Source organism: Loxodonta africana, chromosome 19 (genome assembly GCF_030014295.1).
Source record: "Loxodonta africana isolate mLoxAfr1 chromosome 19, mLoxAfr1.hap2, whole genome shotgun sequence".
Classification (NCBI taxonomy): Eukaryota; Metazoa; Chordata; class Mammalia; order Proboscidea; family Elephantidae; genus Loxodonta; species Loxodonta africana.
This window is the reverse complement of record NC_087360.1, coordinates 30,704,347-30,726,862: the sequence shown is the minus strand read 5'-3', so window position 1 is coordinate 30,726,862 and position 22,516 is coordinate 30,704,347. Positions and strand designations below refer to the sequence as shown.

General features: G+C 48.8%; 1 protein-coding gene across 2 annotated transcripts in view; it reads left to right on the top strand.

The window, feature by feature from the left end:
* The window catches only part of MYO18B (myosin XVIIIB), a 305,824-nt gene extending 295,964 nt beyond the window's left edge, over window positions 1–9,860 (top strand). Inside the window, exons 40-41 of one of the 2 annotated variants that reach the window (XM_064272527.1) lie at window positions 4,913–6,134; window positions 9,629–9,860. In XM_064272527.1, coding sequence (XP_064128597.1) covers window positions 4,913–6,122 — 1,210 coding nt within the window. In that variant the 3' untranslated portion in view covers window positions 6,123–6,134; window positions 9,629–9,860. Of the gene's footprint in view, window positions 1–4,912; window positions 6,135–9,605 lie in introns of both variants that reach the window. The other variant, XM_064272528.1, reaches the window with a different exon arrangement.
* Window positions 9,861–22,516: the final 12,656 nt, after the last annotated feature.

Sequence of the window (22,516 nt, the reverse complement as noted above, 5' to 3'; positions counted from 1 at the left end):
GTAGAAGTTTCTAAGGTGTTTTTAGAGTCTCTCCTTAGAGAATAACAGTGCCTTGCCTAGCATTAGTCCACGCCTGTCTCCCAGCCACTCAGAGAGCCTTCCATACATCATCGCTCTCCCTGGCCAAGGCCCTGCGGGGCAGGCATGGCAATGTCTTGATTATCTGCCGTCCATCCATCCTGCAGTGCTGATGAAGGGAGTTTCCAGCAGATCCAGGCCATCCCGCAGGGACAGCTAAAAACATGGGTCCTCCTCAAGCTGCAGGCTGTGCTTGAATTGTCCAAGCCCGGGACAGGAATGGAGGGGAGCAGCCTGCCCCAGACAGTGGAACTGGGATCTCCACTCCAGAGCCTGCTGGAGGGAGTCTGAATCCAGATTAAACTCTGCTGCCTCTGCACAGAAAGGAGTGGATGCAAAGAACTTCTTACCTTGGGGGGCAATGCAGACAGGAGGTAGAAAAAGACGTCACAGAGATATGGGGCATTTCTGACTGGTAAACCAAGGAGGGAGCAATCAACTGCAGGGCGACTTCTTTCTTTCTTTCTTTCTTTCTTTCTTTCTTTCTCTCCCTCTCTGCCCCTCCTTCCCTTCTGTCCTGTCTCCTTCCCACCCGCCTCTCTCCTTCTCTCTCCCGCCCTCTCTCCCTTCCCCTTTCTCTTTCCCCTAGTCTGTTTCCTGTCCTCATCTCTCCTCTTCCCTCCTCACTCTACCCCACCCTCTCTCCTCTCCAGCCCCCAGGAGTCAACTCTGCGGGGCTTATGTTCTTGCTGCAGGCCCATCAGCTTGGCTCCCAAGACACCAAACCAGAAAGGTGGGGCCCAGCCCAGGCCCTCCCCCCAAGTCCCTAGGCAGGACTCAGTGATCTGGTGACAGCCAGGCTGTGGGCTGAGTGCCTGTGCAGGGACATTCTGACTTTCATACCTTATGGAAAGTGCCGCTCCTGGTGGCCCTGAGCAGCAGAGCTGTGGGAAGGGAGGTCAGATTCCCGTGGGGCTGGCAGAGCTAGGGGCCTCCATGGCCGGGACCTGTGAGCCTGTACCCTCCTGGGCCTGGGCTCCGGCACACACAGGCTGGGACCTCCAGATCCCCCATGCCTGGATCACTAGCTGCCTCACCCGTGCCTCCAGCCTTTTCCACGTTTTTGTCAAAGAGAAGGAGGGCACCTGCACAGCTCTGCGAACTTCCTCTCTCTCCATTTGGTCGCCTCTTCCTTCTCCTCCATCTCCACCTCTGGTATTTTCCCTCTTCCTTTCCGTCTCCCCATCCATTCTCACTTCAACTTCTTTCTTGTTTATTCTGCTTCCTCTTCTTTCCCTCCTAGCTCTCCTTCTCCTCTTCCTCCCACTTCTTTTTTCCCCTCTGCTACTTTTCTCATCCTACCAACTTCTTTTTTCTCATCAGCTTAATTCAATTCAACCTTTTTTACTGAACATGTACTATGCACCTGGTGCTGTGCTAACTCCAAGAACGAAAAACCAAACCCGTTGCCATTGAGTTGATTCTGACTCCTGTTGGCCCCAAGTGTTGCAGAGTAGAACTGCTTCATAGGGTTTTCTTGGCTGTAATCTTTACAGAAGCAGATCGCCAGGCTTTTCTTCCATGGCACTGCTGGGTGGGTTAAAACTGCCAACCTTTAGGTTAGTAGATGATTACAGTTTGTGTCAACCAGGGACCTTGTGTTAACTCCAGGCATGCAGAAATGAGAGTAGGCAAGATTCCGACAATACAGGTTCAGGGTCTATGATTTCCCCACCTTCTCTTCTTTTCTCCTTTTTTTCTACTTCTTCTGCTAATCTCCCCTCCCCTTCATCCTCATCCTCCCCTCTTCCTGCACCTCCTCCTGCCTCCCCTTCCTTGTGGCCTGTCTTTGCATCTCCAGCCAGCAGTGGAGGTGGAAGCCAGGGCAAGCAGGATGGCAGAGGCCCGGGAGATTCAGCCAAAGGCGCCCTTGACACCGCCATCCCCACATGGCAGGCGATGGATGAGACCGAGTGCCCAAGGCACATCCATCATGCCCGCCTCCTTTCAGGGCCCAGACAGGACGGAAATGACTTTTGTCAGCTCTGTAGTAGCCCACTGCCCCTGGCAGCTCCAAGCTGTTTATTAAGAAAGAAAAAAAGAAAAGCCTGTGAAAGCCACCTTGCTGTGCATGAGGGGAGCGATTCCAAAACGATGATGTGAACACACCTTCAGGTACTCATAAAGGTGCTCACCAGCTCCTTCCCCAGCCTGTGTCTACCCAGTGATGTGACGGAGATGGAAGGTGACAGGCACGTAATAGGAAAGGAGGCAGTCACTCTGGGCAAATAGCGTGGCCATTGTTCAAGCATAGCGGGGCTATCCTTCTTAAGAATGACAAGAGGCAAGGTCACCTGTCCCTTCATTCTTCCATCATCCCTCTTGGAATTGAGGCAGGTGGTGGGTTACAGATTCAGAGAGTATTAGTAGTAATGATGACTAGTAATTGTTAATCATTAATGGTTGATAACCACTAATTATTGCCTATTAATGATTAATCATAAATGTTAACCGTTGTTTGAGTAATTAGGCCCCAGACGCTGGGCCAAGGGCTTTTTGTTTTTAATACCCCAAGTGTCCCTGGGCGGCACAAATGGTTGCACTCAACTACAAACCTAAAGGTTGGCGTTTCAACCCACCCAGCAGCACTGCAGAAGAAAGGCCTGGCTGTCTGCTTACATAAAGATTACAGCCAAGAAGAGCCTGTGGAGCAGGTCTGCTCTGTAACACGTGGGGTCGTCATGAGTTGGAATCGACTACTTGGCAGCGACAGATTAACCTCCCCACAGGTTTCTGCATGGCACAAAGAGTTTGCACTGGACTACTAACCTAAAGGGTGGCAGTTCAAACTCACCCAGCAGCTCCAGGAGAGAGACCTGGCCATCTGCTTCTGTAAAGATTACAGCCAAGAAAACCCTGTAGAGCACGGTTTTACTCTGTAACACATGAGGAGGTGTGAGGAGAGCTTCAGGCAAAGAGAACAACAAACACAAAGCCAGGGATAAGGAAGGACTTGGTGTGTCCCAGCCAACCAGGGTGGTTGGGGCAGTGTGAGCAAGAGGGTGGCTCATGAGACGTGAGGTTGGAGAGAGAGGAAGGAGTATGACCTTGGGAGGACTGAGGACAGTGAAGGATGGACGATGGGTGTGACATGAGGATACTCATTACGCCACCACTGTGACACCTATATAGTCCCCTCATCCCCAGACCATAACATCCACCCTTATTCACCTGCCCAGTAGCACGAATCAGGAGAGGCACATGAGCATAGCCAGCTCTGTGCTCCATCACTCAGAAGACCCTTTAGCACACCCAGTGCTGTGACGTCCCATATGTCCCAAGCCTGGGGAGGCTCCTGCCAGCCCCAGAGCAAGAGGACAGTTGAAGCTCTGGCCTCCAAGAGCTGAGGAGAGCAGCCAGTGTCTGGGCCCCTCCCCATGTCCCTGGAAGAGACCCTCATTCTCCACCCTATCTCCACCCTCCTCTCCCCTCCTGGGCATCGCCTCCGGGGGTCTTTGGCTTGGCTTTCTCCCCAGAATCAAGAGCCCATCCAGTCATTGAGAGCAATGAGTCCTTTTTTTCCTTCTAAGCAATCCAGTGTGATTGGCAGTGTTGTTGTTAGGTGCTGTAGAATCTATTCTGACTTATAGTGACCCCATGTGACAGAGTAGATCTGTCCCATAGGGTTTCCTAGGCTTAATTTTTACAGGAGCAGATTGCCAGGTCTTTTCTCTCGTGGACCCTCTGATAGGTTCAAACCACTGACCTTGCAGTTAGCAGCTGAGCTCATAACAATTGCAACACCAGGGCTCCTTTGCATAGGGGGGTGGTGATAGCAAACAGGGGTGAACCAGAAGCCTTCCTTCAAGTTGTACCAGAATCCCAACCTCCCTTTATGTGTAGACGGCTGAGTACCACAGTTTGTCCCTATTACTGCAGTGTTGGCAACCATGCAGGCAGTCACGTGGGCCTCAGGACCAGAAACCTGAATATACATGGCTTCAGCCTTTGTTCCGGTCTGAGTCCTTGGCTTTGTCTGGCATGCCAAAACTCTGACACTTGGCTCCCCTTTTGCCTTTTTTGCAAATTATAACTTTGCTTGTAGGTGGAAAGGAAGCTTTTTCTCCTCAAGGGAGGACAAATAGATTTTATTCATCAAAGGGAAGGTTCAGGGACTCCTCTGTCTCTTTTCAATGACTTCCTTTATTTTACAGTCTGTAATATCACCCTTTTTACAGGCAACATGCATTTGGCTCAGTGGCTGCAAAGTCCCTGCGCCCAAGAGCCGAGCCTGGCGTGGTCCCAGAATAGAAACCGTCTGTCCTCTTGTGTGTAGTCTTGGTTTCAAGTTGGTTCTGTGTAAATTGTTCCTTTTGGGGGGGCCGTTTTTAGCTCCACCCCATGAGACAACCGGGAGTGTCATGGAGCATACGCACTGAGACACACATTTGGGTCATGGATACTCAGAACCCCTCCTTGATTGGACTGTCTTCGGGGCTCAACCCTAAATAAATAATAGCCCCCCAAGGCCCTCCTTCAGTCTTTGAGAAGCAAATTACCTATTTCACAGTAGGCTCTGGGACAGTAGGTCCTAGCAGGTCAGATACGATGCCTCGTAAATCAAAGTCCCCTCTCATCACTGCAGTTTTAATCTACTCAAACGCACGTAGCTGGGTTTAATTATAGACAGAAGCTGTATTTCAGAAAGCAACAGGAAATCATTTACTTGGCTTGGATTTGCACATTATATCATACAGTTCATTTGAGAGTGCGGGAGGTACAGTGTTTGCTAAGAAAAATAATACTAGCGCCTGTGCTTAGTGCCTCTACACCCATTGCGCAAATGGTATCAATTGCCCGATTTCTACTGACAGCCTTTTTCTTCCTGATGCAGGACGAACGAGGAGGCTGGGGATGCCGAGAGGGCCCGAGCGGCGTCAGTGCTGAGTGGAGCCCGCCGCAAGACCCCTGGAGACCAGTCTCCCCTCTCCTCCCGCCAGCAGAAGTTCCGCCATTTGGGGGATGGCGAAGGGTTTGGCACCCAGAGGAAGAGCAGGGAGAAATTAGAAGCTCTGTCTTCTTCCCCGTCTTGCCAGAGCAGAGAGACATCCCCACTGTCTGGGGCAAAGCTGCCAAGTCCTTCAGCGGCCCTCTCTGAGTTCGTGGAAGGCCTCCGGAGGAAGAGAGCTCAAAGGGGACAGGGGTCCCCTCTGGGCCTGGAGGACTGGCCCACGCTCCCCATCTACCAGACCACTGGGGCGTCCACGCTACGGAGGGGCAGGGCCAGGAGTGACGAGGGCGACCTCTCGCTGAGGCTTGGGGCCAAGTCACCCTTGGAAATGGAGGGCGCCACGGGTCTCCCAAGGTCCACCAGCCTGAAGTGCATCTCCTCTGACAGCATTCGGTCCACCACGCCACCACCAGAGAAGCTGAAGACCCGGTTCAGTTCCTGCGAGTCCCTTCTAGAGTCAGGATCGAGCTCGGGGAGGAAGCTGAGCTCCTTGGCCACATCCAGGGATGTGCTCTTGTCCCCCACGCTGCGTCCTCGGAGGCCATGTCTGGAATCCTCCCTGGACGACGCCAGCTGCCCAGACCTGGGGAAGGAGCCGCTTGTTTTCCAGAACCGCCAGTTCACCCATCTCATGGCGGCACCTCCAGGCAGCGACCCGTTCAGCTGGAAGCTCCCGAGCCTCAGCTACCAACACAAGACCAAAGAGAATTTCGATGACTTCCTCCCAGCCATCCGGAAGCCTGAGACTCCCATCTCCTTGTCCAGAGCGGCCAAGGACAGACGAGACAGCTCACAGCTTGCCAGCGTCCACTTTGAGACGGAAGAGGCAGACTGCTCCCTCCTCTCGGGGATCCACACCACTTTGCCAAAGATCCCGGAGCCCAGGGAAGACCCCGCTCACCTCTCTGACTCATCCTCATCCTCCAGCTCCATCGTGTCCTTCAAAAGTGCCGACAGCATCAAGAGCCGGCCAAGAATCCCAAGACTCGAGGGTGATGGTGGGGAGCGAACATCACCGGAGCACAGAGAGCCGGGGGCGGGGAGGAAGGAGGATGACGTTGAGAGCATAATGAAGAAGTATCTCCAGAAGTAGGAACCAGTCAAGGTAAAAGTAACAGGCTGGGACCCTTCCTAGTGCCCCCAAGCCTGGCAGCCTTGAAGAAACCAGGTGGTGCTCCTGCATTTAATGGCATAACGGATTTCTCTAGAGATGAGGGGTTTTAGAGGTCGCTGGCTGAACTAACTTGTTGCTAGATGTAGACTTATCAGAATCCCCCTGTTAGGTGCCACCTACTACTTCACCCTTTAAAATGCAGACGCATCGGGAAGCCAGAGTCCCGTGGGACATTGTTGAGGAACATGCTAGCCTTTTCAAGTTCCCTACTCTTGTCTCATTTTCTTTCCAAGTGTTCATACCCCCTGGGGTGGGAGGAGCAGCGATAGCCTTTAGTTTGCATGATATTCACAGATGGCCTGGTGGCACAACAGCTGAATGCTTGGCTCCTGAATGAGAGGTCGGCACTTCGAACCCACTCAGTGGTTCTGCGGGAGAAAGACCTGGCAACCTACTCCTGTAAAGATTACAGCCTAGAAAACCCTGCAGGGCAGTTCTACTCCATCACATGGTGTCGCTGAGTTGAAAATTGACCCGATGGCACCTAACAACAACAATGATCAGAAAGCTGTGGTGTATCACAGACCCACAGGGTGCAGGAGGCCTTGAAAATCGTGGAGTCCAGTACTTACATGATATATAGAGAGAAACTGAGGCCTAAGGAAGAGGGGGGGAGTACAGATGTCACAGAGCAATGACATGGGAGAAGCAGGGCTTCTCTCTGCCCCCTCTTCCACTCCCAGACCTAATCCTGGCACTTTCTGGGACCGAGGTGGGAAGAGAAAGCAATGCCCATAATGACTTATGTTTATTCAGTGTCTATACCAGCAGGCAGTCATTTACTAGTCAAAATAATCCCAAGAGGTGGTTAGTATTATTTATTCCCATTTTCCAGGTTGATAAGCCAAGGCTTAGAGAGGTTAAGTTGCTTGTTCCAAAATCACCCAGGCAGAACTGGGATTTGGGACCCCGGAATCCACACGTTTATCTACCGTGCTGCTTCTCGGTACATATCCCGAGTGAAATCCCACCTGCACTGGTAGATCTGGTTCTTTAACCCCTGAACGGAGATAGACCCTAGAACTGTAAATCTAAAGGGGCATTGGAACTCATGGACCCCGACCCCATCACTGTACAAATGAGGGAGACAAGTCCCCAAGTGGCCTTGACAGAGGTTACCCAGTGAGCCTGCCACCAGCCTTGCCATCCCGACTCCCAGCTCCGTGCTCTCGCCCTGGGGCAGCAGTGGCCATGGGGATCCCTTCGTAGGGCACTTTCCAAACCTTATGCACTTGGCTACTAACCTGAAAGTTGACAATTCAAACCCACCCAGCAGCTCTGTGGAAGAAAGGCCCGACGACCTGCTTCAGTAAAGATCACAGCCAGGAAAATCCTAGGGAGCAGTTCTAGTCTGTAACACACGGGGTCGTCATGAGTTGGAATCGACTCACATCAATGGGTGTTCTGGTTTGAAGGCAGGCTGAGCAGCAGGGGAGGAGTGAAACCTTCCTCCAGGTTCAGACACAGTGCAAACCCGCAGCCCAGTAGCCCCCGGCCTTCATATGTCTTCCATTTCCCCAATCTCAGAACTCCCAGCAGCTCAAGGCTCTGAGTGCCGCTTGCCAAGCCCCCAGCCTACCTTGCAAAGGCCTCCTTGACCTCAGTGAGCCGTGTGTCCTCCACTTTGGACACCTACTCCTTCAGTAGGCCCCTCAGCCCATCAAAAAGCCATCCTCCCTTCCGTGGAGACAGGCTTGGACTGTATCAGAGCAAATTAATTTGACTTAACATGACCCTGCTCTGTGCTCTCAATTACCGAGTGAAGATCTGATATTCATTTACATTATTACGCTCTCAGGGACACAGAAAGCAGTTTCAAAGGCCAAGTAAAGGGCACGCGTCCATAAGGGGAATAGTCCTTAGCAGAAACCTTCGTGGAACATCTTGTCGCTGCCTTTAAAAAAAAAAAAAAACTCATGCTTCCCTTCCTCCCCCTAACAAGGCTCTTCTTCAAGGATGCTTACCCTAATAACAGGGCACCTGCCTAGGTACTCTCTGCCCTGCTTTTCCTGCTAGAGTCCTGAACTAAACAATACATCTCCACTCCCCACTCACACATGGGTGTGGGCTTCGGAGCTAAACAGGCCCAACCTCAAACTCCATTGTGTGAGACTAGCCATGAGGCCCTGGGCAACCTTCCCGAGCACTGTGTCCTCAGCTGGAAAATGGGGATCATAATATCAGCTACCGAAAGGTCCCTGGGTAGCACAAATGGTTTGTGCTTAACTACTAATTGAAAGGTTGACAGTTCGAACTCATCTAGTGGCATTGCGGAAGAAAGACCAGGCCATCTGCTTCAGTAATGATTGCAGGGTTCTGAAGGATGGGAGTACACCAAGTGGCTTGTAGGTTCTGGTGCATACTGCTTTGTCTGTCTATATATGACTACATGCAGTGGCTTTACCCTAGTCTTCACCTGGCCAGGCTCGGCTCAAGTGTCACCTCCCCCAGGAAGCCTTCCCTGATACATAACTATGGAGTCCATCTCTATGCTGTAACACATGGGGTCGCCATGGGTCGGAATTGACTCAACAGCAACGTTGTTTTTATTTGTTTTTTTTATCTAAAGCAATGTTATGAGTTTAAATTCTCATTACTTGAGATTCCTAGCATAGAGTCTGGTACACAGTGAATCTAATAATTTTGAAAATTTTGGTCCTCTAGAAATCTGTCCCAAGTTTTCTTTTACATGTTTCCTTTCTCGTACCTAGACGCCTTAACTCCTCTCAGTGGAGTCTATATAATATTGTTAGTTGCCATCAAGTAGGTGCCTAAGTCTTGGTGACCTCATGCACAACAGAACAAAATGCTGCCTGATCCTGCACCATCCCCATAATCAGTTGTGGACTGGACCATTGTGATTCGTAAGTTTTTTATTGGCTGATTTTTGGAATTGGATAACCAGGCCTTTCTTCCTAGCCTACCTTAGTCTGGAAGCTCCACTGAAACTTGTTCAGCATCCCGTTGTTGTTGCTTTTAGTTACTGTCAGGTCAGTTCCAACTCATGGGGACTCCATATGTGCAGAGTAGAACTGCTCCATAGAGTTTCTAAGGCTGTAACTTTTCAGAAGCAGATCGCCAAACTGTCTTCCAAGGAGCCTCTAGGTGGGTTCAAACTGCCAACCTTTTGGCTAGTAGTTGTGTGCTAGATCGTTTGCATCACTCAGGGACTCCTTGTTCAGCATCCTAGCAACATGCAAGTCACCGGTGACAGATGGGTGGTGGCTGCGCGTGAGGTACATTGTCTGGGAATCAAACCCAGGTCTCCTGTGTGGAAGGCAAGAATTCCACCCCTGAACCACCACTGCCCCCTGTATAGTAATACCACTTGGGAACGTGTAAGACTCCTGGCCATGTTCGTCCTCCCCATCAACACTTACCTTTGCTGTGTCCATTCGTCAGCTCTGACCTGCGTTTGCTTCCAGCTTCCTGAGATGCAGCAGCCTTTGAAGACTTCCCTACCGCACAGCAGTTTGGAGAGAGAGAGAGAGAAACCGGCCAGGCCTTGCCAGGTGCCCTCAGTGCAGAGCCAGCCAGCACGACCATCCTCAAGAGGGAGACGGGCTCCCATGGGGGCACATCCCGTGGGGGCATGGGGCTCCTGGTATGCTTGGTCTGTGTGAAATAAAGTGCTGGCTCCTCGGCCTTCATGCCTTTTCTCTGTTGTGTGGCCATGTTACTTGTGGGTGGGGTTCAGCTAAGAGTGAAAGGGTTCTGAAGGATGGGACCACACCACATGCTTTGTCTCTCTCTGTGTGACGACATGCAATGGTTTTCCCCTAGTCTTCACCTGGCCAGGTTCAGCTCAAGCGTTACCTCTCCCAGGAAGCCTTTCCTGATACATCAAGCTGAAATAAATGCTTCTTTCTTTCAATTCCCATGTTTATTTCATCATTACATTTCTATTGTCTACTTACACGTGTGTCTGTACATGTGTATATACAAGTGTGGAGTTCCTGGGTGGCACGAACGGACTACTAACTGAAAGGTTGGTGGTTCAGACCCACCCAGAGGTACCTCAGAAGTAAGGCCTAGTAATCTTCTAAAAGGTCACAGCCTTGAAAACCCTGTGGAGCTTAGTTCTCTGCACACATGGGGTCACCATGAGTCAGAGTCGACTTGACAGTAGCAGCAAGAGCATATACAAGTGTATATGCACAAAAATTTGATGGATGAATGAGCCAGTGAACAAATGAATGAACCCACACATCCTACATGCATGTGACGTACTGATGTATGTCCACCCCTACAAATAGATGCCCATATCAGTATTTCAGACATTGATCTGCACTCACACAGCCTTCCCTTGCACACCCTTAAATACACACATGTACCTTAAACAACACTCAAAACAATTCCCTTCAACCCTGTGACTTGGTGTCTCAGTCAACTAGAGCTGCTATAACAGAAGTACCACAAGTGAATGGTTTTAACAGAGAGAAATTTCTTCTCTCGCAGGCCCTAGACTACAAGTCCAAATTCAGGGCATCAGCTCCAGGGGAAGGCTTTCGGTCTCTGTTGGCTCTGGAGGGAGGTCCTTGTCATCAATCTTCCCCAGGTCTAGGAGCTTCTCGGCACAGGAACCCCAGGTCCCAAGGACTCACACTGTTCCTGGCACTGCTTTCTTGGTGGTATGAGGTCCCCACTCTCTGCTTGCTTCCCTTTTTATCTCTTGTAAGAGAAAAGGTGGTGCAGGCCACACTCCAGGGAAATTCCCTTTACATCGGACCAGGGATGTCACCTTAGTGAGGGTGTTCCAATCCCTCCCTGAGCCTCTTTAACATAAAATTAAACAAAAGCCAAACCCACTGCCGTCGAGTCGATTCTGACTCGTAGCAACCCTATAGGGCAGAGTAGAACTGCCCAATAGAGTTTCCAAGGAACCCCTGGCAGATTCGAACTGCCGACCTCTTGGTTAGCAGCCATAGCACTTAACCACTATGCCACTAGGGTTTCCAACATAAAATTACAAAATGGAGGACAACCACACAATGCTGGGAATCATGCCCTAACCAAGCTGACTCACATTTTGGGGGGACACAATTCAATCCGTGGCACTTGGACACCTGCTTCTTTAAACATCCTTGAAATATTAGTAATAGCAAAACTATCAGCTAATGTTTATTGAGCACATGCTATGTGCTGGCTGCAGTGCTAAGCATTTTACACTGTGCATCTCACAGCAACCTTACAAAAAGTTCTGAGAGCTAAATGGACGTATTATTCCCATTTTACAGAGGAGGAAATTAGCATATGTCCACATTTAGATAGCCACTGCTGCCTGTGTCTAAATTCCCACCGGCTGACCCCATGTCCCACTCAAGATGTGCCTCGCTCGTTTAGATCACTGGTAAGAGTTCACTGTAAGAAGGGGCGATCTTGGCTCCAATCATCCCCACCAGTGGGAAAGAAGGAAAATGAGGCAGGAGGGAAGAAAGATGGAGACCCTCCCCCAAAGACCTAGCTTTCGTCCTGCCCTATGAGCCTGTTAAGTGAGTGCAACAGTGGCTTCTATCATCTCTGGTGCAGGGACATTTTACCACTTGGGGAGTCTACAGGCAAACACTTTTGGAGGCCATCCACCACCAGCCTGCCGTTCACAGGTGGGGCATCAGCTTAATGGAGAGAGCTGGGACCTCTTATGGGAGTTGGAGGCCCTGGAAAGAAAGATGGCACTGCCCAAAAGGTGTGGAGTGGGGATGGGAGAAGACAAGGGCCCAAGCAACCGGGATCCCCCCAGAGTTCCTACAGTGGATTTCATGGAGTCCTGGAGACTGGGAGTTGGGTGAGCCCTGGATAAGTCATTGCCACCACTGAGCCTCAGTCTCCTCGTCTCAGCCTTGGGACTGATAGTAATTAGAATCTAATTAGATATGGGATGGCAGGGTGTAGCATACCTGGCAAATGCAAGGTAGTGATTTAACTTATTAATAATGATAACTATTATTCATGTAGTAATCAGATAAAAATGTCCCAAGCTCCCAGTGTAGTCCCCAAACAGGAGCAATTAGGGAGCTCAGGAAAGGACTCCCACCATCTGCTTGGCATTGGGGTTCTAGGGACGTTTTCAGGGCCGAGAACCTGTGAGTTACCACATGCTTTTCTTCTTGTGCCAGGAGGGTCAAGTCATTCTACCAGTGCTTGCTGGGTGTCCACTGCGTGCCCAGCACTTTCTCAGCACCAAGGACCCAGTGGTGAGCAAGGCAGAGGCCCCCTGTTCTTCCGGAGTGAACATCCTAGCTGAGGAGACAGGCAATAAACACACTGTCACAGAGCGAGAAGTGGCACAAGACAAATAATGATAAAATTATCTTGTGAGGTCCCTGTTAAAAATTTATAGGTTTGTTACGTGAAGTCAATAAAACAAATTCAAGCTGGTTTCAGAAGAGGACAGGGAATGAGGGATATCATTGCTGATGTCAAATAGACCTTGGCTGAAAGCAGAGAATACCAGGAAGATGTTTACCTGTGTCTTATTGACTACACAAAGGCATTCAACTCTGTGAATCATAACAAATTATGGATAACATTAACATGAATGGGAATTCCACAATACTTAATTGTGCTCATGCAGAACCTGTACATAGACTTAAGGGGCAGTCATTCGAGCAGAACAAGGGGATACTGCATGGTTTAAAATCAGGAACGGTGTGGATCAGGGTTGTATCCTTTCACCATACTTATTGAATCTGTATGCTGAGCAAATAATCCGAGAAGCTGGACTATATGCAAAAGAACGAGTCATCAAGATTGGAGGAAGACTCATTAACAACCTTCATTATGCAGATGACACAACCTTGCTTACTGAAAGTGAAGAAGACTTGAAGCACTTACTGATGAAGATCAAAGACTACAGCCTTCAGTGTGGATTACACCTCAACATAAAATAAAAATCCTCACAACTGGACCAATAAGCAACATCATGACAAACAGAGAAAAGATCAAAGTTGTCATGGATTTCATTTTACCTGGATCCACAATCAACACCCATGGAAGCAGCAGTCAAGAAATCAAATGCTGCATTGCATTGGGCAAATCTGCTGCAATAGACCTCTTTAAAGTGTTGAAAAGCAAAGATGTCACTTTGAGGACTAAGGTGCACTTGACCCAAGCCATGGTGTTTTCAATCACCTCATAATGCATGTGAAAGCTGGACAGTGAATAAGGAGGACTGTAGAAGAATTGATGCCTTTGGATTGTGGTGTTGGTGAAGAATATTGAATATACCATGGGCTGCCAGAAGAATGAACAATCTGTCTTGGGAGAAGTACAGCCAGAATGCTCCTTAGAAGTGAGAGTGGCAAGACTTCCTCTCACATACTTCGGACATGTTATCAGGAGGGACCAGTCCATGGAGAAGGGCATCATGCTTGGTAGACGGTCAGCAAAAAAGAGGAAGACCCTAAAGGAGATGGACTGATACAGTGGCTGCAACCGTAGGCTCAAACACAGCAATGATTGTGAGGATTATTGCAGGACCAGGCAGTGTTTTGTTCTGTTGCACATAAGATCACTATGAGTCGGAACCAACTTGACAGCTCCCAACAACAACAATGATACTTATGTGACGTACCTTTTTGTAAAAGCAGAAACGTATCATTCTTCAATGATGACCAAGTGATTCATCCAAAAACGTTGCATTCAAGTAGTAACAGGAAAGATTTCCTCATTGTTCAGCAGGAAATACAAATCCCAAGGCACTCATGAAAAGTCAATGGTCTCGCTTACTTTGGATATGTTATCAGGAGGAATCAGTCCTTGGAGAAGGACATCATGCTTGGTAAAGTAGAAGGTCGGTGAAAAGAGGAAAATCCTTAACAAGATGGGTTGGCACAGTGGCTACAACAGTGGACTGAACCATACCTACTATGGTAAGGATGGCGCAGGACTAGGCAGCATTTTGTTCTGTTATACGTAAGGTTGCTATGAGTTGGAGGCAACTTGACAGCAACTAACAACAACAAAGATGTCCTAGAAGATGACAACTGTCCCCCTGCTTCTCAAATCTCCCAACCTAAGACAGCCTGAAGCAGAAGGTACTTACTTAACCTGCCCTCCTTCCCTCCAAGCTGACTCTAAAAATTCCCAAGTGAACACCAGGATCACGTCAGCAGCCTGCTTAGCCCAGCAGCCAATGTAGTAAACACTATCCAAACCTTCACATCTACAGCTTCTGCTCCCTGGGATATCAAAATGGCGTATCCCATGGGCTGTGCCACTCACACCCCAGCCTGACCTCAGGCAGTTAACATCTTTCTGGACCTGTATTTACTCATCTGTAAAATGGGTCTAGAATAGTACCAGCATCCTTTTTGAGAAATCAAATACTCACGAAGCACTTAGCATGGTGCCTTTCGCATAGTCAGCCCACAGTAAATGGTGGCACCATTGTTCTTTGGGCTCAGAAGCACTGGTCTCTGAGGCCATGTCCTGGAAGTCCCTGCTAATACAACTAAAGTTATTTCCAAGGTGAGAGTGTTGGGGGTCACCGATATAGGTGGATCAAGTAGTCATCCCAAGTGTTTCCTTTTAAAAGATGTTCAAGGACACTTGATGGCAGTGTGAGTTTAGAACTCAGTTAACATTTATTCATTCCTCAAATAGTTATTGAGTCCCCCCCCCCACACCGTGTTCTGGGCAATACTGCAGACTCTGGAGATAAAACTGAGAATGCAATAGGCAAAGGCCCTGCCTTCATGGAGCTTACGATCTACTGGTAGAGCCAGTGATAAACTTGGAAATAGATACATGGGTCTCCCCCTGCACTGCTTGGTGCCCCATCAGTAGCCCACCTGCTATGGGTCATCCTCCTGTGTCTGCACCATCCCAACCCTGCCAAGAGGCTCTGGCAAGGCCAACAGGCACCCAGCCCCGTCCCGAGGACCCTGGCTCTCGGCACAGTTAAAAAAAAAAGTTGTCATTTCCACAAAACCTCCAACCTTTTGGTTAGCAGTCCCACTCAGAGTTTCTCTGCACAGTTTAGAGCTGAGGAATTGAGGTTCTGTATTCTTTCACAAAGCCAAAGATTTTAAATGTGAAGGAGAGGAGAGAGAAGACTGTTATGCAGCCAAGAGAGGCTGATGCTGAAGGGAGTCAGATGCAGCCAGAGCTTCAAATCAGTTCAAACCAGTTCAGTCGCTGCTGATGAAGTGAGACCAGAACAGACCCAAAGTTTTACACTTTGGGGCATCCAGAATGATAACCGGAATGGGAAAAATAACAGGTCAAAACCCTGGATGGGCTCAGAAGAGGTGTAGTGAGCCCTTTCAGGAGCCTGATGCATGAGATTGGATTATTGTCAGGACTGTGGACAGCCACACACATTCAGAGTGGTGTGGTTGGCCACCGTCCTTGAGAGGGGCACCACTGTTTCCAACTCTACTCTTGCCAACAGACAAGAGATTCGGTTGCTGTGCAATACATATGCTGCCCTTGTTTTCTAAGAGGGAGATGAGGTTACCAGCAGGGTTTTGACCTGTAATTTTTTCCGTTCCGATTACCGTTCCAGTTCATTCAAATTTTAAAAATTTGGGTCTGTTCCAGTTTCACTTCCTCGGCCATGACTGAACTGGGAAGAACAGCTGTAGAAGGCTCTGGATATGATTAATGGCCTCTCCAAGCTCCCACTGCTGTCTTTGGAAGACGATGGGCAGCCAAGGTGGGTTCCCACCCCTAGACTTAGTTGCTTATTTACTTGTCATTGTGGGCAGCTACCTTCAGAGCACAGTGACAGATGCTCAGCAGCAGCCCTGGTGACAAGGTGAGGCAGTGACCTTGTCAGCCTTTGTTAATAACCATCACTGCTCCCACCCCTTGCATGTCTGTGAGGAGCTAGACACAGGGCTTGGTGATATTCAAACATCACTGCTCAGAGGCAAGTGTTGGGGCATCCAAGGTGGGGTTGGTATTACTAGGATGTTTTCTTTAGGGGCACTGCCCTACCAATCACCCCATGCATTCTACAGATGCAAGGGAACATAGGAGGAAATGACTCCAAATGCTGCCTTATAAATAGCTGCACGGAGGCCCAGTAGCCCAATGCTGAGCTTCACAGTGAGATGGTGTTTGCAGCACTTCAGTAGAGTGGCTTGTTTAACACTCTCTCCATGTTCCATCCTCCATAATAAAGCTTGTGGCCTTTCTGCTTAGGCTCGTCTGTGAGGGGAGGCTGGGGGAGAAATGGCAATGCCCCCAGCCTTGCCTTGACTTCCAGCTTGGACTTGAAGCCTGCAGCAAGAGGAAGAAGGACATGGTCCTTTAAGGCAAAATATCCCTGCCACCTGGTAAGACTGGGTCCAGTGACTATCCCAGACTCTGTCCAGTTAGATAGCAATTCTTCGTTGCCCAGATGGTGGGGAGAAGGATGCTAATAAGGGCCCAGACAAAAGGTTAAAATGAAAGGAAGAGAGTTAAGAAGCCCCTTCTCCCGCACCAGCCACTGAGGTTTAGAAAGGACCAGCGGAGCTGGGGTTTGAACCCAGGGCTCTGACTCCAAACCCGGGTGTTCTTGTCAATACTACCATGGTCCAACCTTTACAGTTCATAAAGTGCTTTCATATAACATGAGCCGGTAGAAGGGACCCATGAATCACAGCATGTCACCATCTCCCTCTGGCCAAACAAAGCTCCAGCCCTACTTGCTCCCTCTGGGAGCTAATGGGGCCCAGTCTCTAGGAACAGGCTTGGATTCACTCTTGGCTTTGCCATTTTTTAGCTGTGTGACCTCGAGCAGTTACTAACAAAACAAAAACAACAACAACAACAACCCATTGCCGTCAAGTCGATTCCGACTCATAGCAACCCTAAAGGACAGGGTGGAGCTGCCCCATAGGGTTTCCCAAGGAGCACCTGGCGGATTCAAACTGCTGACCTTTTGGTTAGCAGTCGTAGCTCTCAACCATTATGCCACCAGCGTTTCCCAAGCAGTTACTAAGCCTCTCTAAACCTAGGTTTCTTCTTGAGTAAAAATAGGTGGTAGAGGAGACCCTGGTTTTCATTTTTTTTTTTTTTTTTTTTTTTAGTCCCTGATTTTCAGACCTTCTGACCCACAGGAGCATCAGGGTGAGGACTATATTACAGATGAGGAAACAGGCTCAGTGAGGACAAATGACAAACTGGAGTTAACAGTGAAGGAGCTGGAAGCCTCTGGGAGTTCCGAGCTCCTGACTCCTAGCTCAGTGCTCTTCATAAGACAGATACTTTCTGGCCTCATTTCAGCCTTGTGGAGAGGGGTTCCAACTCTGACGTGGGCAGAGACACCCCTCTGAGTCCAGCGCAGCACCCAGTCCTAGCAGTCTTTAACCTCTGTTGTCAACTCCAATCTCAAGCAACCTCCTTCAAAGGTGGAATGGGAGTGGGAGAGTGTTTCCACAGGTGCCCAGGCTGCTCTCCTGTCTGAGGGAATCCAATTTCATGCCTGATGGGTTGAGTGACTTCTACCAAATCGCCATGGCATGAAAAGCCGCCAGAGGGGTTTAAATGTGTCCTTTGCAAAAAGAGGGAGGTAATTGAAATGATCCTTTCTGCTGGTGGTTCATTACATATTGAGCTGGAGCCAGCTGGGCAACCTGGCTCCTGATCCATGGATTGCTGACCTCTGTACCTGTGCATGGAAGTCCCTGGGGTGGGTTTAGAGGGAAAGGGTCAGGGCAGGCAAGGGTGTTCTCTGTGACTGAGGAGCAGGGAGTGCTGTCAGGGCCTAGCTGGTAACAAAGCGTTGCACTGGCCCCATTATTTTCAATATACAGAAACAGGACGAGAGAGGGAGCGTGGATCTCTCAAAGTCACACAGCATATTGGGAGCAGATCTAGACCTAGTATTCTCCCTCCAATTCTAGCTGCTTCCTGGAACTGAAGGAGTCCCAGGGTGGCACAAATGGTTAAGCAACTGAACTCCTAACCAAAAGGTTGGCTGTTCAAATCTACCCAGAGGCAGCTGGCTATCTACTTCCAAAAAATGAGCTATTGAAAACCCTGTGGAGCATAGTTCTACTCTGACACAGCTGGGTTCAGCATGAGTCAGAGTCAAGTTCACAGCAACTTGTTCTTTGTTTCCTTTGTTTTGTTTTGTTTTTTCCTGGAGCTGAAGAGACGTGATTTGTTCAGTCTCTGGGCTGACTGCGGATAACCCAGGCTTACCAAAAACAAAGTATCATCTCCGTGTTCTTGTCTCAAAGATTTAGATCTAGTCTTTCTTCCTCTGCAATCACAGGTGACCACAATTCTGCCCAGTGTGGGGCCGGGCCCACCACTGGCTGGCTGCTTGGCCAGGCAAGTTATTTAGCCTCTCTCAGCCTCAGTTTCCCAATCTGTAAAGTCAGGAGAACAATGATCACATCAGACATGTCTCATCAGCTTTCTCAGGTTCTCTTGACCTCACCTGTCTTGTGGACCCTCACCTGCAATGCTTCCTGGACTGCAGCTGTGACAAAATGCTCCATGCAGACCTCTCAAGTCTATCTTTTAAAGTCAAGGTCTGGGGTCTCTTGCTCCTCCCACCACTCCCAGATGATGGCGGGGCTCTCCCTGGGGAGTGCCCTTCAACCTGTGGAAGACAGAAGATGGAAAGACCTGGAAGACACACTCCTTCTCCTTTGCTCCCTCCACTGGACCACGCTAGACAGCTTCTCGTGTGGACTGACTGCAGACAGACCGCATAGCCGAGCAACCGCCATGGCCAGCTTGGTAATGCATTACCTCCTATTTGCTTTTATCTTTCCTGGCCTCACTTCCCCTCTCTTCAATCTCACTGCCCTGGGATTGTACCTGTCAATAAGATATTAAAATTCAAATCTTGCCTCAGGTTGCCTAGGCTCAGGCTAAAACAAAGGGTGGTTGTGAGAATTAAACAAATTGCTCCAAGAAACAGCAGCAAGGGGCTTGATGCATAGGAAACCCTGCAGTTCCCTTTGCGTCGACTCCGACTCACAGCGACCCCGTGTATGTCAGAGGAGAACTGTGCTCCTTAAGGTTGTCAGTGGCTGAGCTTTGGAAGTAGATCTCCAGGGCTTTTTTCTGAGGCACCTCTGGGTGGGCTCAAACCTCCTGTTTGTTGGTTAGCAGCCAAGCACAATAACCATTTGTATCACTTAGGGGCCCCCAAAACCAGTTGCCGTCAAGTTGACTCTGACTCCGGGTGACCCTATGTGTGTCGGAGTAGAACTGTGCTCCACAGAGTTTTCAATGGCTGATTTTTCAGATTGCCAGGTCTTTCTTCAAAGACACCTCTGAGTGGACTGAAACCTCCAACCTTTTGGTAAGCAGCTGAGTTCGCTAATCATTTACACCACCCAGGGACTCTTGATGCCTCGTAGGCCCTCACTGGTGTCAGTTTCTCCTCCTTTCCCCAGGCCCTTCTCCTTACAGAGGCCTCCTGAACGAGTAAAGGATGCTCTTAGGGCCTGCTTTCACGAGCCCAGTGGAGCCATTCTGTTCAGCCGAGTGGGGAATATTTACATTTTCTTTTCTAAAGGCAAATGATTCCCCAGAGATGCTGAATTAGTTCCCAAGCAGCCTCTAGGCTGTTTTGTACATGTGTAGAGAGTGTTAACGGAGCCCTCGTTTGTCCAGCAAACCAGAACAGAGATGCCAGAGGGCTGTAAATTCAGGGCCGAGCCGCCTCTCGCAGCTCCACTTTCCAAAGCCAGGCATTGCTTTCACTCCTGCTCTCTTCTCTCCCTGGTCAAACACCCACTCATTCATTCATTCATGAATTCACTCAGCAAACGTGTATACCAAACCAAAACCCGTTGCCATCCAGTCAATTCTGACTCATAGCGACCCTAAAGGACAGCGTAGAACGGCCCCATACAGTTTCCAAAGAGCGCCTGGTGGATTCAAACTGCCGACCTTTGGTTAGCAGCCATAGCTCTTAACCACTATGCCACCAGGTTTTCCACACACATGTATAGAGCACCTATCATGTGCCAGGCACTGGGGAGCTAAGTAGAACAAGAGATACAAAGCTCCTCCCCTCATGTTTAAGTGTGGACCAGTGTACCTGGCGCATAAAATAATAATGACAATAATAATAAAAATAGCTCACGTTTATTTTTTTTCACTGCGGTTTAATTTTCATACAGAGTCCCTAGGTGGTGCAAACAGTTAATGTGCTCAGATACCAATCAAAAGGTCAGAGGGTCCAGTCCATCCAGAGGCACCACAGAAGAAAGGCCTGGAGGTCTATTTCCATAAATCAGCCACTGAAAACCCTATGGAGCAAAATTCTACTCTGACACACATGAGGTCACCATGAACTGGAGTCAACTCAACAGTAACTGGAAGAACAACTGACATACAGTAAAATGCTCAGATCTTAAGAGTGCCGTTCAATCTGTTTTGACGATTGCATATCAAGACGGAACATGTTTAATCAACCCCAAATCTCTCATGCCCCTTCTTAGTCCATCCCCACCCCAGACACCACCGTCCTAATTTGTATCACCAAAAGCTTGGTTTTGCCTATTCTAGAATGTCATATAAGGAGCCCTGGTGATACAACGTTAAGTGCTCAGCTGCTAACCATAAGGTTGACAGTTTGAACCCACCCAGTAGCTCAGTGGGAGAAAGATCTGGCAGTCTGTTTCCATAAAGATTGTTGTTGTTTTTCTTATGCTGTTGAGTGGAGTCCCACTCACAGAGACCCTGTGTACACAGTAAAGCTGTCTCACAGGGTTTCCTAGGCTGCAATCTTTATGGGAGCAGATCGCCAGGTCTTTTCTCCCATGGAGTCACTGGCAGGTTAGAACCACCAACCTTTCAGTTAGCGGCTGAGGACTTAACCCTCATACCAGCAGGGCTCCTTTCCATAAAGACTGCAGCCTAGAAATCCCTATGGGGCAGTTCTACTCTGTCACACGCGGTCTCTGTGAGATGAAAATTGACTTGACAGTACCTAACAGCAACAACAAGATTCTTTATATGCTCTGGATTCAAGTTCTTTCTTAGATATATGTTCTGTGGTATTTTCTTACAGTCTGTGGCTTGCCTATTTATTTTCTTAAATGTCTATTTTTGATGAGCAGACGTTTTTATTTTTGATGAAGCCCCACTGTCATGGACTGAATTGTGTCCCCCCCACCCCAATATCTGTCAACTTGGCTAGGCCATGATTCCCAGCATTGTGTGATTGTCCCCCATTTTGTTATCTGATGTGATTTCCCATGTGTTGTCAATCCTATTTCTATGTTAATGAGCTCGGATTAGTGATAGTTGTGTTGATGTGGCTGGACTCAATCTACAAGATTAGCTTGGGTTTTAAGTCAATCTCTTTTGAGATACAAAAGAGAAAAACGAGAAGAGAGACAGGGATCTCATACCACCAAGAAACAAGTGACAGGAGAATAGCGTGTCCTTTGGACCCAGGGTCCCTGTGCTGAGAAGCTACTTGATTGGGGAAGATGGATGACAAGGACCGTCCCCCAGAGCCAACAGAGAGAAAGCCCTCCCCTGGGACTGGTGCCCTGAATTCGGACTTCTAGCCTACTAGATTGTGAGAGGATAAATTTTTTTGTTAAAGCTATCCACTTGTAGTATTTCTGTTATAGCAACACTAGATAACCAAGATACCAATTTATTTTTTCTTTTATGATTCATACTTTCTTGACACTTCCTAAGAACACGTTATCTGCCCAAAGGTCATAAAAATAGTCTCCTTTTTTTTTTTTCCTCCTAGTAGTTTTTGCTTTAGGTTTTACATTTAGGTCTATGATCGCTCAATATACCAAAGGTTCTGTCAAGTGCATTACATGCAGTGTCTCAACGATTCTATGAAGTAGGTTCACACATTATCTCCATGTTCACAGGTAAGGACACTCCCCTAGTTCTCTTATTGCATTTCACTCATGTTTTCACTCGTCTGTTCTACGATCGCTATGAGTCGGAATCGACTCGACGGCACTGGGTTCTGAGTTTGGTTCTACAATACTTGTCTAACCTCCACTTCGGTGTCGGGGGGAACTGTACGGAATCTGCAACTGGCCTGCACATTGAAGGCCCTCAGTTCCTGCACGGAAAAATCCAGGGGATGCAGGGGAGACAGCACCTGTGTTCAGGAAAGATTTACCGAGAAGAAGAGCCTTGAAAGTTGAGTGAGATGTGGATATGCAAGTCCAAGAAGAAAAGGACATTTACGAAGAGGACACTCACGAATAAAGGCACCCTTCTCACTGGGACGCTTTGTCCAAAGGCCAACGAGTGTGTGGCAGATCCTTCACTTCTTCCCATACCCTTGCTTTGTCAGGTGACCTTGGAGTTCCCACCAAAAAGAGAATTACTTTCCCCGGTGATTTGTTTTAGCCAATAGAATGAGGTAG